Source organism: Pyrus communis, chromosome 10 (assembly GCF_041283825.1).
Source record: "Pyrus communis isolate YQ-2024b chromosome 10, ASM4128382v1, whole genome shotgun sequence".
NCBI lineage: Eukaryota > Viridiplantae > Streptophyta > Magnoliopsida > Rosales > Rosaceae > Pyrus > Pyrus communis.
The window spans coordinates 7,959,412-7,975,997 of record NC_142574.1 but is presented as its reverse complement, the minus strand read 5'-3'; the positions used below and the strand labels follow the sequence as shown (position 1 = coordinate 7,975,997).

Sequence of the window (16,586 nt, the reverse complement as noted above, 5' to 3'; positions counted from 1 at the left end):
ACGTGTATTACAACCCACCCTCATGGAAATTCCTGGTTCTACCCTTGGTTGAGTTGGCTCTAATTCTTGTTTTTAATCGTCATCGACTGCCCAGCACAATCCCAAGTGTCAAGCAAAAGGACCCTTGCTTGGGCTGCACTCTCTTTAGGGAATACTTCAAAGAGTGATGTGATTCAAGGGTAGATACAACTCCCCAAACTACTATTCAAGGAACCACACCCAAATTACATTGCTGTTTATGTTGAAATATCCCACCATTTTCGTGATAAAATCTCACACCTGACGAATTGTGCACGTGATAATTATCAATTTGGAGACAATATCTGTGTTGTTGGAATTGGACCTCTTGGTCCGTCTCTCTGATAATTATACAATTTAGTTATTCGAATGAAAACACAAGACTTTCGAGTAGTTAATTGCACCGAAAAAAAAATCCAAATCAAGCGTGGACAAGAAAAGGGAACACAAATTTCGTATAAATAACGCACGTTGACAGGTTAAATGTGTTATATAATTAGTTTTAACTTGGCTTTGAGATACAATCAAATGAATGTTACACCAGGAAAATAATGAATACAAGGTACAATAAGTTCATCTAACTATTGAGTTCATCAATGTTGGTTCGGAAAAGATAATCTTCGCCCTCTAACTCATCTTGAAAAAGACAAATAGACGCAGTCTCTAACTTCTCTTCACTCGATCCTTTATCATCCAATGATCTTCTTCCCTGAAACATTAATGTACTGTTAATCACATAATGGTCGATTCTGCGAGGGAAAAGGTTGATATAAGCCTCGACGAGCACACAAAATAGTATCTGGATTCTCGACTGACCTTCTTCAATGTATAGAAGAAGTAATGAAATCCATCACCAAAGGTACTCCACTCCACAGACCAGGTAAATTGTGGAGCATCAAAAAAAGGGCGCCTGAAATGTGGCTGTGGGACAACAATCCAAATAAGAACAGGTTTCTAACTAGGAAAAGTACTATGAACTTACTACATAGGTATATTACCTGTCCAAAAGAAATTGAGATGTAAATGCCATCCGGTTTCAGAACCCTATGTACACCCTCAAGCATCTTCATGACCTTGGTTACTGTTGCAGGCCGTGGATTCCACGGGTCACCACTATCAACGAACAGTACCTCCTTCATAATCAAAATAGATTAAGCATTATACCCTTCTCGCTTAAGGTTTAGGTGGTGGAAAAAATCACAATTATATTGGTCACGGTAATCACTGATAACTTGAAATTGGACAAAACTTGAGGAAAACCATCTTAAATAGTAAATTTACCATGGTTCCTTTCTCAATAACAACGTCAAAACACTCATTGCTAAAAGGCAGGTCTAGCATGTCAGCTTCCAGAACTTTTATTTCTGAAAACAAAGAATATTGGAAAATATAAATAAGATTTTCTCTCTAATGCAAATCGACTGTGTTCCGAGAATCAGTTCAATTGAAGGAATTTAATAATGAGCTCCAAGGAAACAAGAAAAACTGTAACGGAGAGACAAAACAGTCCATTGTTCATTATGCTTGAGGATGAGAAAAACTTTTAATTAGGAACAGGAGCACCGAAAATCATTGAGGAGATAGCATACCAATGTCCTCCCAAAAGACAAGATTCAATCCAGATTACGCAGTTTAAAGTAGCAGCGAACAATTTTGATTCTGCTGTCCCCATAAAGAGTTTGTAAGTAATGAATACTAATTGTTCCAAGGCCTGACTACTATTCACATTCACCGTTTAGCCATTACATATTGTCAGAAAGTTATTTCTAAGGTCGGACACACATTGTAGCATATCTCTTATCAGAAAATAAATAAACAGATGTCCTGAGGTATACAAATACATGCACAGTATATATATCAGGTATAATATATTCACAAATTTTACAATACCAGTTTTTACGTTTGATGCTGCTTGTATAGATTGATTGATTATTGATAATCAAATTCTAATCATTAACTATAAACAACTTGGACCAAAAACTCCTCTTTCTGTAAATTTAGACAATCATCAAAAACCTTGAACTCAAATCACTTTAGCACAATTGAAACATGGGGAAAAGTAATAGGGTCTTAGGATCAGTATACAAGCAGATAATTCTAGTGTGTATAGTTTGTAGAATATCAAAGTTCAAACAGCACACCTTTAAAACCTTTAGACTGTAACTTCTTCTGCATGTTCTCTACGGCAACAGCAGAGAGATCAATGCATGTTATTTCCGTAACCCCATCTTTATACAACTCTTCGGACAATTGTGAGTTTCCACAACCCAGCTCCAACACCTGCACTATAGTCATTGCTCATCACCACTGCTTTATCCAACCCTTCTAAATGTAACCAATAAACATGATGCATATTCTTATTTAAGTATAAAAATAAAGTCGATGCAAATGAATCAACAATTTTTGTTCATTAGAAAAATTTGAATAACAGGAGCTCAGGACAATCGAGGCAAATGAAATAGGCGATATTCTGCAAGAAATAACAGCCTTTTCTTCTCAAATAAAAATAAAATCTTCTCAAAAATAACAGCCTTTACAATTCCCACATAAAGTGTTAAACTATCCATCTATATCGTAACTTTAACTCAACCCGATTCGAATAACCAATCAATCAATTCAACCCATTCTCTCTATGCATCTTCCTAGCATAATATACTCCAGACCCAGAAATAATTGCCGGTTACTAAGCTAGAAAAGATACATTTCCAATAAATACACACATATATAAGATATATAAATATATATATATATATATATATATAGAGAGAGAGAGAGAGAGAGAGAGAGAGAGAGAGAGAGAGAGAGAGAGTGAAGTTACAGAGGAATTGGGAGTGATATGTGATTGGATGAGGTGGCGAAAGTGAGAGTAGTCCTTGAGCCACTCGTAGTGCTCCTCAGAGGAGAATCGTTCGTCCCTGAAACAAACAACATCAATAGAACTATGAATTTGATTGAGAAAAAGAAAGGGAAAGGGGAAGATTAAAAATTACCAGTATTTGGGATCGAGGTAGGCGAGAGCAGTAGATGGTCCAACGCCATTTCTCTGGGTTCCGGTCGGGTATTGCTTTGTACCCATTTCACTGTTTCGGGTTTTACTTCTCCTCCCACTCAGACTCTGGCCGGTTGAAGCTTCACCGCCGGCCATAAACCCTGAAAAACCCCTCCAGTCTGCCTTGTTTTGTTTTGGTGGTTGGTGTGGGGGTGTTTTGGAGGAGTGGATGTTTCCGCTTTTGGGCTGAGCTGCTAAATTTGCTTTTTGGGCTCATAGGAAGCAGATTTGAGCCCTTTTCTTCTTTTAACCCCTTTCACATGTAACATTCTAATATCCTAACGATATTCAACATTTCATGAAAGTAACAAACTTGCAATTTGATTATTTAAACGTTAAATTTTCTTCAAAGTAACAAATTTGCAATCTAATATCCTAGAACATGTCTCGTATAAAAAAAAAAAAAGAAAAGGAAAATAGTTGGTTTGATTCTGTCATGCGCTTCCATATAAGCGAAAACGAACCAAACTAGACTTTGGTCTGCATGATTTGATTCGATATAAAATTACGCTTGTGTCATGTCAAAACCCATATCAAACCAAAACGGTCGGATTGGTTTGGTTCGGTTGGCTCTGGGCCCTCCATATAGACCCACTCTTTGTCACACTCAGCAAACTTTTGAAAACTTCAAAAACATAGGACTCATTTGTTAAAAGCAGATTAGGTTGTTTGGGTTTTTGCATATTGAGTACATAATCTGAAAGAAGAAAAGAAACATTTAAGAGATAAAACTGTAACATATACAGTGTTGGTATTAGAATATCCATGAATAATACTCCCGCAATTTCAGTTGCTTCCTCTTCATGAACATTAAAACAAACTTGCCAACACCCTGATGCAAAGTCCACATTTGTTCCAATGCTGCTGTTATGTGGGGGGCTTAGTTGCATGAATATGTGAACCTGCAGACAGTTTAGTCTCATATGACCGAGAAATACTCGCTTTCGTTCATTCAGAAGACAGAAAGTATGAAGAGTTTTGGGATCACTACCCGTAAACATTGATGGCAGTTATACTTTCTAGGATTTTAGGGATGGTACTGGTATTGGTGATGTTGGAGGCTTTAGCTCCTCATACCTGTTCATTATAAGCCTCAAAGGTTCAGTAAAGTTGTCCTAAACGAAAATCTGTCATATAAGCTAGGAGTATGTTCTAGTTTTAGTTTGTACTCCCCGCTGAGGCACTAAAGCATGACTAAGGACTCGTTTGAAAGTGCTTTTACAGTAACTGCAAGCGCTTTTAGAAAACATGTTTCTAGGTTCCAAAAGCACTTAAAGTGCTTCCTGCAAGAAACACCAATTATGCGCTTCTTGTAAGAAGCACTTCAAGTTCTTTTCCAAGGATTCGCATTTATACTGAAGATTGGTTCTAAAAACTTTTTACAAAAAACTCTTTCAGCCATTTTAAAAGCAATTCCAAACGAGCCCTTAAATACGTTTCTTCCTTGTGTACTTAATATAGTAAAAACGATCTTATGAAATCCCGTTGACCTACAAAAGTGCAACCATGAAGAAGCTTACATATAAAAAGGTGACTGCGGTCTTGGCTTTCGTTTGGTATGTTGCTCTTCCTCACTTTGTTTATTTTCAGCTGGAAGTTGCCCTGTGCTGTTTGAGGTATCGATTGGGGATCCATTGTTTGCAGCTGGGGCAGAGAAGACTGATACGATCGGAGGAGTAGGAGATGGTGATGAAGGGGGCTTGAAGTCGTCGTATCTGAAAACATAGCACGCCAACAATAAGTTCCTTTTTCTTCTTTGGATATATAAAACACCAACAATAAGTTCAATCCCTATTTCTCAGAACAATATAACTCACAGGAAAGGCTAATATTCGACAAAAAATAGCTGGATTTAACATAATATTTGAAATCAATAATTCATTGAGGCGAATCTTATATAATATGAAGGCAAAACATCCGTTCAATCAACAGAATCTTGTAGTTACTTCCTACAAGATCATTGCATTAGTGATTGTGCACTTACCAAATTTAAGAGTACAATGATCAAAGTAGCAAGAAGCAAAAAACACTTATTTTGAATACAAAAATAAAAATATGAGAAAATCCTTACACGTGGTAGGGTGAATGATAATGAGGTGAATCGCAGGGAGTAACCTCTTCAGCAACACTGCTTGTCTCAGCTTCCGGAACATCATTACCTCCACTTGATTGTGTGACAACTTCTACCGGAATTGAGGCATCCAAAGACGTTTTCTTGGGAGCACTTGGCGTTGGGCTCGGAGAGCTAGGTGGCTTCAAATCCTCATACCTATAAAAAATCATATCATCATACAGAAATTGTACCATATCTATGATGTGACAGGAAAGCATTGGAAGTAGCTTACGCAATGTAAGGCGAAAGGGGGCTTGTTATTAGCAATTCTTGTGAGACTGATTTTATCTCATTCGCGGAAGTTGTTATCCCTTCTGTGCTGGTTGGTGCCTCTGAAATGGTTGTTGACACAGCATCAACAACTTCCACATCTTTTTGGGTACTAGGTGGAGTGGGACAAGGTGACGACGGTGGTTTGAAATCATCATATCTGCAAAATAAAACAAAAAGAAAGCAATGTTACGTTTCATAATAACAGAGATAAGAAATGGTTAAAGATATTGGATTGACTTGAAATTTAACATATATAGGGACCACAACAGACTCTGGAAAGATGTGGAAAGATCTATAGTTTTGTACCAGTGCAGTGTTGTTCTTGTCATAAGAAAGTTAGATTATTAGATTTTCAGTGCCTATAATATGAGCTTACGAAGCATAAGGTGAGGTTTTCAGTGTCTATATTATGAGCTTACGAAGCATAAGGCGAGGAAGCCCTTGTAACTTTCTTTTCTGTCTGAATGCTTTCTTTCTCTATGATAGGTTTTGAAGCTTCCTGAGGAGGGGTAGCTACTGATTCTGCAGGTGTGGTATCTGTATCACTCACTTTGGTGGCAAGATCCGTGGTGCTTGGCAACGTAGTAGGAGATGTTGGTGGTTTGGCACTCTTAGAAAGCTCTGGATCAGCTGTGGGTGCCGCAGATGATTCCTGATGACACCATAGAGAGCGTCAATTTTGCTCTGACAGTTAAAAGGTAAAGTACTTCTACTTGTTTGAATAAAAGAACAGAGATATTCATGTTCAGGAGTAACGATATCTGTTATGAGGAAAGGTGAAAGAATGAAAGCTAGATAATACACGAAGCAATAAGGGAACTCTCCAAGGTTCACTTGGCAGCTGAAGGCTCACATATAAAACTTGAATGTATTTCTGCCCTTTTAGGAAAAAAAGGGGCTAAAGATTTCCTTAGTTACTTACTAAATGTTAGCAAAAGGAAGAACAAACAAACCTTTGGTGTGTAAGTGTAAGCACGTTGAGATGGTATCTTTGTGAGGAGTTCCTCCAAGGGAGTCAACGGAGCTGTTGTTTCTGCAATTACTTCCACTACTTTGAAGTAAGAAAGGCTGGGATTTTTGGCCGCAGAGGCCAGTAACTCTGCCACCTGAATTGATAAACAGAAGTATACTTTTACAGTTGATCGATAAATTCCAAGTTTCTCTAACCAAATTCAGATATATGTTAAGTTATGGACAGCATGAGTAGAAATTTTTATTTCGAAAACAAAAGCACCAGGATCAGGACAATATTTGATTTATCTTTAGTCTACTGATGTGACAGTTAAAACAGCAAAAACATTTTAGTTTTAACAGTACATAAAACGCAATCCAAGATGCCTGTCTCTATCCAAGAACATACATTAATACAATCAAAGGTAGGACAGAAGTGAAATACAGATGTTCAATTTTAAACTTTCTAATGACCTCACTAATTATATGGGTTTAGCCAAGTTGGGTAGGGTAGTATGCTTTACCCTTTGCACTTAAGTTCAAGCCCCCTTCCCGTAGTTTAGATGAATTTAGTGTAATTAGCCTATCATTTGTACGGAAAATGATTTAACTAAGTGAAGTCTTTTCATCCGCAGTAGAAAACATATATATGGCACAAAATTACAATCGATACACTTTTCAAACTATCTAGTGAAAAACTGTTGCATTTGACTCAGTCAAGGGAGACCAAATTATTATCTTGTTCAGAAAGAAAAAAAAAGAAAACGCAGGTGTTTGAGCCTCAGAATTAGGCTTTGTATTTTGTTTTGAATAAGCTGACTATATGGCCGATGTTACTACTTTTGGTTTCTAATTATTTTTCATCAGTTAGTGCTGAAAACAGAAACAGCACAGCATGGTGCACAATTAAGTAATCTTTACAGAAGGAATACCTGGAGGTTTGAAACTTGACCACCAAATAAAGTATCTTCCGTTGAGAGGGTAGTATTATGAGTTTCCTTGTAAGCATCAGTGGGCCGCTCCATTCCACCCGGTCTCACTATCTGAAGAAGACCGCAGATAAGAACTCAACGATCCAGCAACTTACAACCTATCTATTTCATTAATTTTTCTGCAGCAAATGTTGTGAATACTCACAGTGTAGGGAAGTCCACTGGATATCAGTGCTTCTTCTGCCTTTCTTTTCCAAATCAGGACTCCCCAAAATAAGCTTTATAAAAGAAGAGAAATTCAGTGTGTTCACCGAAATAAGAAACAAAGGGAGGCTGTTTCTCTAGACTTTTGAGTACATAGACAAGCAACAAATGATAATATATCAAATTTCTACCATGAGCCTGTAGACTTACTTTAAAATAGCTGCAGGAAATCCAATCTTGTTTGTTCCCAGAGACGTAAGCAATATGAAGTGGTTAACCTTTGCAGCAGTTGCTGCATCATTGATAGATACTCAAGATTTTCACATTTTTTATCTTAAAAGTTCAAAAAATATAACTGGATAGACAGTCAAGATTAGAAAATATTCTGAATACAAAGATCAGTTGGCACCATTTCTTTGCACTCCTCCCATCTATAACCGTTTGTACTCGTAAAAGATCACATAAACAGCTAAGCAGTAAAAGAACATCGTGTTCTCGCAAGTCGAGACTGGATGAATACTTTCCTAGAATAACTGTAAGTTATACCACACATGCTTCAGAAGCATGAGCTTTTTTTAGGGTAACATGCTTCAGAAGCTTTGCTAATCCAAAAAAAAAAAATGAAAACTTTCTCGATCCTAGGTGTTTGAAGAGTTCTACTTATGGGAATGGAAACTAAAAATATTCACAAATCTATTAAAATAAAATAAAAAAGAGAAGGCTCTAGTGGGTGTGTGTGTGTGGAGGGTACTGCAATAAGCCATAATGTTTTCATTGTAACTTCTTTTAGGTCTGCAACAAAAGCAAGATAAATAAGACTAAAACTCGATGTAGTTACATCACACAAAGATATAAGTAACATTGTACCTGCCACCAGTCAAAACCCTTTCTTACCTGCCTCAATAAGATTTTTGGTAGCTAGATAGTCAATTCGATATGGTCCAGTAACATCAAAAACCTCCTTCTCACTGGCACCAATGCAGCACAAGACCACTGATGCATTGCCCAATGCTGGTCTAATCTGATCTGGTTTCTCCAAGTCACACTCCACAATTTCAAGCTTTTCTACAGCTGGGCTAAAAATCAAAAGCTACCTGTTATTTGCTATAAGCAAATATTGTTAAGGTAATATCTCTTTATCAAAACCTTATCTCGCTCCTCTTTTTCACTTTGTCCTTTTTTTTTCACTGAAAATTTTATAGAAATCAAATGCAATAAGAAATTGATAGTTCTAAAGTCTTTAATCTTACGCTGAATCCCTTCGTCGAGCTTTATTTGTTTAACACTCTGCAGATGAATTGATTTATCAGTATAAATGTGATTAAGGAAAGTGGTGCATAAGTTATAATATCACCAATCAAATTCATACTTGCACAAGAGTTTGCGCTCTCTGAGCACTCCTGACACCAGCTCTGACTTGGAACCCAAGTTTCAAAAGCTCCCTGAATCGCACTAAGAAAGCTTAGAAATTTAATAAAACAGGTCTCAGGTTGGAAAAGAAAATCACCTAAAGGCAGAGTCAGCAGCAAATGATAACCTTACTGTTCGTGAACCAACTTTCCCAGTAGCACCGGCAACAAATGCAAGATTCTCATTCTTAATATTTCCTTTTTCTGGAACTGGCTCAACTATCTCTGAGCTGAACTTTGTGGTGCCTTGTAAAAACAGTAAAAATCAGTTACAGATAGGTTAGGAAGGAGTTACAGTGATTACCAATTTACCATTTCAGCACATACCTAAACAGAGGAAAAGCCCCTTAACTTTCTTTAACATATAGGTAAGATAAGATTGTGACATGAAGTAGGTTGAATACGTTCTAAGGCACTTCCTTATGCTCTATTATTTCCTCACCATTCTGTAGCCAGCTTATGCAAGCCAGTAGCATATATACTCTTACAAGCACTGATTCATAATTCACATCTCCAAGAGTATATCGAATTTAAGTATGCCTCACATCCTAAATGGGAAGCTAGTGCAACAAAGTGCTAGACTATGATGGTGAATTCGAAGCTAATGGAGAAACTGTTGACATTGGTGATTGGTGACACAAGCCTCAAAATCTTACTATAAGTGTAGGGTTTCTAGACTATATTGAAATTTCATCTCTCTAAATGCAAATGACACCTACTTTTGTTTGATAACTTGCAAGTGCTCCACATCAGTCCCTTCCTACCATTAATAAAAACAAAATTTCCTTTCTCTACACATACATTTAATCGTTTTTAATCACTTCTACCGAAACACTCCCAAACAATCCCTTAATGTAGCTCATTTTCTCGGTCTAGTTTGCTCTCTCGCAAAATATCTGCAGAACTAGCAGTAGCAGGAGGATTAGGGAACATGATGCAGGTGGTGAAGTAGGTAAAATTTTAGTACATTTTGAATGTTGGATTGGATCATATCATCACTACATTTTTATAAATACATAGAAAAACACAAATAAACAATAGTAAAATCATGATAAGATCAAAAATTCCAGAAGAACGAAAAAAAAGGGGCATCATATCATTAATCAAAATTAAAAGCATAACAAACCCATTTCAACGAAACAGTAAAAGAAATATTACATACCTGAAGCTTGAGCTTTGACATGAAGAAATCCAAGCTTCCTAGCATTTGGGTACCTCTTGGAATTGGAAAATTTGAGGGTCTGGCCAAGCAGAAGGGGTTTTTCTGCAAACCTACTTTGGGATAAAGAGGAGGGAATCGTGGTCACATTTGGTGAGTGCAGAGAGCAAGCCTCCATCGCAGTGGAGTTTCAAGCGTTCAGAAGCTCACCAAAAGCTCAGAGCTTTAAACAATTGGAGGCAAATGAAAGGTTTTATTATCTCTTGAAACTTTTGAGTTTGGCAGATGTGGCACCCTCCACAGTCCATGGATATGATGGACCCCGCGCCAAATTTCCTCTGTCACAGATTAAAGAAATTTTTCTAGGTATCGAAACACAGCACGATACATTAAGTGTGTGTTTTTTATACATTAAATGTCATAACACAAGTGGTTAAATTGTTTTTAAATATAACCTCTTGTATTATAAAATTAATATACCAGACCGTATTTCCAGCATACTAAAAAATCTCTCCACATATTGTGGCTTGGTAGCTGCCAATTGGCTACATCTGCTTCCATTTTTACTTCTAATAGGACTTTCGGGGAGTCGTACGTGACCATAGATTTAGGTCCAAGAGCATCTCCAATTCAAAATGAGGTAACAATTTGGCAGCAAAGTTAAATTTACTGTGTCACAAAACAAAAAAAAAAAAAAAAAAACGTATTTGAAGATGTAACTAAGTTAGCAAATTAAAGAATTAATAACTGTAGAGGACGGCAAAAAGATACACCCATCCCTAGGTTAATTCAATATCATGTGTATGTTATCCATGAGGTAGTTACACTTAGACATGCTCCTTGAGGGAATTATTTTTTTTTGTGTCAAACATAATAAAATTCATTAATACACATAACTATTACAAGGTAAGGAAAACTTAAAAGATAGGCAGCTCAATACAAACAAGTAAAAGCAAAGTTCAAATTATTTTCTTTTTTTTAGTTTTTTTCTTCATGGGGTACAATTCAATTTCTCTATACATATATTTCTTCGAGTGCAATTTTCTTTTATTGGTTAAATTTCATCATACATATTCTATGGGTACAATGTTTTTGGGTTGTTTTAGTATATGTTCCGCATAATATAGGTACATTGTATTTGGCTGTTGCATTTTATGTACCCATATTGTGACATCCCACATCGCCCAGGGAAGTGATCCTTAAATATATATATTCTCATCCCTACCTAGCACGAGACCTTTTGGGAGCTCACTGGCTTCGGGTTCCGTAGGAACTCCGAAGTTAAGCGAGAAGAGGGCTAGAGCAATCCCATGATAGAAGAGGGCTAGAGCAATCCCATGATGGGTGACCCACTGGGAAGTTGCTTGTGAGTTCCCAAAAACAAAACCGTGAGGGAATGGTAAGCCCAAAGCGGACAATATCATGCTACGGTGGTGGAGCGGGCCCGGGAAGTGATCCGCCCTAGGCTGGGATGTGACAATTTGGTATCAGAGCCTTACCCTGGTCGCATGTGTGCCAACGAGGACGTCGGGCCCCTAAGGGGGGTGGATTGTGACATCCCACATCGCCCAGGAGAGTGATCCTTAAATGTATATTCTCATCCCTACCTAGCACGAGGTCTTTTGGGAGCTCACTGGCTTCGAATTCCGTAGGAACTCCGAAGTTAAGCGAGAAGAGGGCTCGAGCAATCCCATGATGGGTGACCCACTAGGAAGTTGCTCGTGAGTTCCCAAAAACAAAACCGTGAGGGAATGATAAGCCCAAAGCGAACAATATCGTGCTACGGTGGTGGAGCGGGCCCGGGAAGTGGTCCCACCCGGGTTGGGATGTGACACATATCCCTACATATCATTATATGTATATTGTTTTTCGTTGTAAAATGCATCCATTTGTCAATAGATCACCTTTGGTACATTTTTATCCATCTTGTATGAGGATTATAGGTAGCTTATGCATACTTTCATGGGGCCCATATTTATTGGAATGTATATGGGTACATTCTTTTTCGTTGATTTGAGAATATATCCATGTGGAGTTTTTTTTTTAGGTTCATTCAACTTTTTTTTAAGAATGTATCCATATTTTTTGGTTTGAAGAATCTATCAATGTTTTGTGCTACATTATTTTTTTTGGGTGATTTGATGAATGTACCCATAGTTATATACTAACCTTCAAGCACGCGCTCACGTGCGTGCAGAAAGCATTTTTTAAATCACAGCGTGCTACTTGTAACTTACACGTTTTAAATATATTTATATGCGTAAATTGACAAAAGGAAAGTCAAATATTTAAAGTAAATGAATAATTTTAGATCATACTAGAAGAAACCCCTTATAAACCAATTAAAGCAGCTGAATTCACCTAATAAAATCGGTCTCTATAGAATTTACATTAAGAATAGAGAAAATAATATCTAATAAATAATTGATTGAATCATATTATTGCTAGCCTATTATAAGGCTAAGCCCACCTCATTCCCTCTTAGTGTAGATAATATCGTTTATTTAAAAAAAAAAAAATCATTTGACAACTTATTTAATCACATTGTTATCCACATGTGAAAAACATTTTCTATAATCAGCATGACACGCCTCTTAAGATGTTTTGAATGTGTTTAAAAATAGAGAAATTAAATCATATTATTGTTAGCATTTTATGAGATACTAATAAAAATAAAGAAGCACCAAAAAAGTAAATTATTAAAAAAATACTATTAAAATGACAAAAATGCCCTTACCTTATTTGATGCATTCTTTTGGGATGCCTTTGAAGTTTTTCATTTTAAGGGCATTTTTGTCCAAAACCTTTTTGTTGAAGCATGATGACACCAAAACACTATTCACCTTTTCCATTCTCTTTATATATAATAGATGTATGAATTATCTTTCTTATATGTACATAATTTGTTAATGGCAGACCATGATCCTGTAGTGACTTCTAAGTTCTAAGTTGTGGACCGGCCTTCTGCCTAGGCTAGTGGTTAATTGGGCTAGCATGATTTCTGAGGTTCTAGGTTGTGACTTGTGAGGCTGGTATTGAAGATGGCGAAGATTCTAATCATGATGATTTTTAAGTTTCTAATCTATCTTTAATATTTCAAATCCCACAAATTATGTGTTTTATTTAATATTTCATAAATATAGGTAATTGCAAATTATGATTTTTAAATTAAAAAAATAAAATAGGTGATATGGAAATACATTTAATACTAGTATGGTGAGGCGTACAAAAGTCAGGGACATTGATAAAAAACTGAAAATTAATAAGGTTTCAATCCAAGAAGATTGGTGGCTAAGAACTGCATCCAAAATATCCCAAATAAAAACTATACTTGTATTTAGAATTTGGGAAGGTTAAAACTTAAAACTTAAGCCATTATGACATTGTCGTCATCACAAACTAATGCAACAAAAATAAGAAAACCCCAAAACCAAAAACCAAATTTGAAAATTCACTAATTCATAATATGGGTTCTTTTTTACTAGGTACCCAGAATACCCCTTAACTTAATTAAAAAAAAGAAAAATTAAAAACAATGGAACTGCCTAGCCACCGCCCATCCTTCCTAGCCCGCCTATTCATCTAGCTCGTGTAACCCGTCTAGCATCTACCTGATTTTTCTCTATGTTTTGGCCTAAATCACATTGGTTCTCCACCGCCTAGGCCAATTTTTAGAACATTGAGTAAAAGCACAACCTAACTTAAGAGAAAATACAATGACATGCCCAAATAAGAGAGAAGGAAGAAAGCCCTAGGAATTGAACTGTTACTTTTCTATTACATTACGGAGAACTACATTCTTGTCATGGTCAATCAACAACCTATTATAATGTTTGGAAACTTGGCCTTCTTGGCTTACTAACGCAGTCATTTCCTATTTTCGAATCGAAAATGCAGGCATGGAGGCGCAACTCTTTCCCGGATCAATGATTTAGCCGACTCTCGTTCTTTGGACCAACTTATGATCTACACAAAAATGGGTTCGTCACTCTTTTTTTCACATACACCGGGAAGGACCGCTTGATTCATTATACAACAATGCAACATCGGACGCTGGAAACATCTTTCACCTTTCTCACCAGGTCTTGGCTTTAGGAGGTTCTTTGGATTGTTCTTGGTAAGACCCCCTTCAATTGGTCAGATCTAGTATGGATCATACATGAATGATAGTTGGAGTCGATGACAGTGTAAAGGTGTTCGTAGATTAAAGCTCAGAAAATGATCGTCCGGAAAGTCTCTTTCAGTCCACAACAAATTCTAAACTAAATACCCTATATCTAAAATAAGAAAAATCACTCCTCCAAGCATGTCGCTGCTCCAATATTCTTACCAGATAATGCCTTTAAAAGCCACAGAACACCGAAGCACTCTGCTGAAAGAGATTCTTGGATGAGCCATTCGATGAGTCAAGTAGCCAAGGTTGATGATCGAGGGTTTGTGAAGAGGAATAACAATTGTGGAGAAATATTGCATACTAAACTGAGAAAACTAAGAGCAAATTGAGATAAGAGCTCAAAATAAACTGAGCCACAAAAGCTCAAAGCACATCACTACAAGATAAAGTAGGTTATCAAAATCAAGGAAGATAAAGAAAACAAGAAAAACGGAAGATAGGGACTGCCACTGACCCCACCAAAGGAAGGGGTCATCGAAATAGAGATAGAAAGGTTTTCTTTTCTTAGCTAGAAATAAGGAAGGGGGCGAGCGTTATATCACAAATCTATTGGGTCATTTAAAATGACTCAATTAAAGAGTACAAAAAAAAAATGAAAAGAAAGCCTAGATGCTAGTTTAGTATGATAATTTGTTGTATATTTATAAAGTCGGTTGCAATTTCTTCAAGTTAGCAAATTGAGTACCGCAAATATATTTTATTAAAAATATTGTTTAGTAAATAGGTTGAAAATAAAATTTACGCCCCACGAGATAAAAATAAAAAATAAAAAAGAAGTTAAGATATAAATATTTTAAAGTGAAAGATAAAATTTGAGAGTTGGTTGAAGTGACAAAATTTTAAAGTAGCATAAAAGTGACAAATGGGTTAGCAAATGACACTTTTAAAGGTAAGTTTTGCTAACTACTTAGGAGATGCTCTAATACGTTTGAATTCTACAAATTATGGGCCACAACTATTAAACCCATGTCACCACAACTATAATCTAAACTACCTATTAACAAAATCATCTTTGTCAACCAAAAAATTGTGAAAAACACCAAATTAACCACTTCAACAAAACTAAGAAAAAATAACTAAAATAAAAGTTATGAGCAATATAGTAAATTAAAGACAAAATAGTTTTATCGTTTTAAATCTCACAGCCAGGTAACCATATCAGTTGCCTTCATTTTCTCTTCCACGCTTGTGAGAAAACATTAACTGTCCTTCGATGTAAAAATATTTCCTCACTAAAAGGGTAGCTACAATGATGAAAATGGTATTCCTCGCTAGGGATATTCAGTGGCAAGTCTAAAGCGACGAACTCAGTTATGACTTGTTTTCTCGCTATAAACCATTTAGGGGGCGTTTGTTTGACCGGATTAAGGGGGACTGGACTAGACTAGACTGTAGTCCCTTGTTTGGTCTAGACAAGGATTAGGTTTAATGGGACTAAAGGGGACTCGCCCCGACTGAACGTTTCGCTAAACGTTCTTAAGGAGACCCCTCAATTTCAAGCGGACTGCTAGTCCCGTTCTCTCCCCCGCCGCTGATCCCTCGTCGTCTCCCTTCTCCTTCGCCCTCTCCCTTCTGATCCACACCTTTGCCCACTCCCTTGGGCCTTCACTATGCCACCCAAAAGCCTAAACCCAGACCTCAAACAAAACTGAAAAACAATCCATTGATTCCCTTCCTTTCTTCTTCGTTCAATTCACTCTCTTTCTCAGCAAAATCGTCATGATTGCAACCACCAGACAACCATCACCAGAAGCTCACCGTCGATCTCCGCATTCGTGCGCAACCCAGACGCAAGTCGGGACCGAAAGCGTACCAAATGCTCAAGCACCTGCAAATCCCCACATAAATTCAAAACAAAAAAGCAAAATCACCAGAGAATCCTGAGATTTTTCGAGAAAATCAGGAGGCACTGCGTGGAGAGCTCCGATGAATCCTCCATGCGAATCTTCTGCATAAGGAAAAGAGGGAGAGGTTAGGGATAAAGTGGACGAAGGGAAAAAAAAGGAGAGGGGAAGGAGAGAGTTGCCGGAAGAAAATAGGGAGAAGTTGCAGAGAGAGGAAGAATATTTTGGAAAAATGGAGAAACAGAATAAAAAGGAGATGAGAGGGAGAATGGCGGAGGAAAAGAGGAATAGGGTAGAGAGAGATAATTTTAGGAATAAATAAATAAAAAGATTTTGACCCTTACAGAAGAATATATGATTCTAGAAACAAATAAAATGATAAATTAATAATAAAATATTAATAAATATAGATAAAATAATATAATATTTGAGTTAGATAATTATCCAACTTCTTAGTCCG

At 36.8% G+C, this 16,586-nt stretch overlaps 2 protein-coding genes across 2 annotated transcripts; both read right to left on the bottom strand.

Annotated features, from left to right (window-relative positions):
• Positions 1-454: 454 nt before the first annotated feature.
• On the bottom strand, positions 455-3,838 carry LOC137729896 (S-adenosyl-L-methionine-dependent methyltransferases superfamily protein). The gene is made up of 7 exons (XM_068468947.2): positions 3,009-3,838; positions 2,837-2,933; positions 2,160-2,298; positions 1,300-1,382; positions 1,017-1,151; positions 835-939; positions 455-727 (listed from the first exon to the last, which is right to left on the bottom strand). Exons 1-7 carry the CDS (start codon positions 3,161-3,163, stop codon positions 596-598), a joined length of 846 nt encoding a protein of 281 aa, XP_068325048.2. The 5' UTR covers positions 3,164-3,838; the 3' UTR covers positions 455-595.
• TIC62 (NAD(P)-binding Rossmann-fold superfamily protein) lies at positions 3,766-10,361 on the bottom strand. The gene is made up of 15 exons (XM_088677912.1): positions 10,112-10,361; positions 9,078-9,195; positions 8,910-8,982; positions 8,791-8,827; positions 8,435-8,611; positions 7,751-7,832; positions 7,542-7,614; positions 7,337-7,447; positions 6,407-6,559; positions 5,873-6,105; positions 5,413-5,610; positions 5,139-5,336; positions 4,588-4,782; positions 4,060-4,144; positions 3,766-3,971 (listed from the first exon to the last, which is right to left on the bottom strand). The coding sequence occupies exons 1-14, from the start codon at positions 10,284-10,286 to the stop codon at positions 4,087-4,089; spliced, it is 1,881 nt and encodes a 626-aa protein (XP_088534038.1). The 5' UTR covers positions 10,287-10,361; the 3' UTR covers positions 3,766-3,971; positions 4,060-4,086.
• Between the last annotated feature and the right edge of the window lie 6,225 nt (positions 10,362-16,586).

Bases quoted from the DNA above. Each gene is read 5' to 3' on its own strand.
- LOC137729896 (XM_068468947.2), bottom strand. From the start codon at position 3,163: ATGGCCGGCGGTGAAGCTTCAACCGGCCAGAGTCTGAGTGGGAGGAGA. The intron at 1,152-1,299 runs GTAAATTTACTA...TTGATTATGAAG, and splicing joins TTATTGAGAAAGGAACCATG to GAGGTACTGTTCGTTGATAG. The intron at 728-834 runs GTCAGTCGAGAA...TTAATGTTTCAG, and splicing joins TCTTCTATACATTGAAGAAG to GGAAGAAGATCATTGGATGA.
- TIC62 (XM_088677912.1), bottom strand. From the start codon at position 10,286: ATGGAGGCTTGCTCTCTGCACTCACCAAATGTGACCACGATTCCCTCC. The intron at 9,196-10,111 runs GTATGTAATATT...TGTTTTTACAAG, and splicing joins TGTCAAAGCTCAAGCTTCAG to GCACCACAAAGTTCAGCTCA. The intron at 5,337-5,412 runs GTAAGCTACTTC...GATTTTTTATAG, and splicing joins CCCCTTTCGCCTTACATTGC to GTATGAGGATTTGAAGCCAC.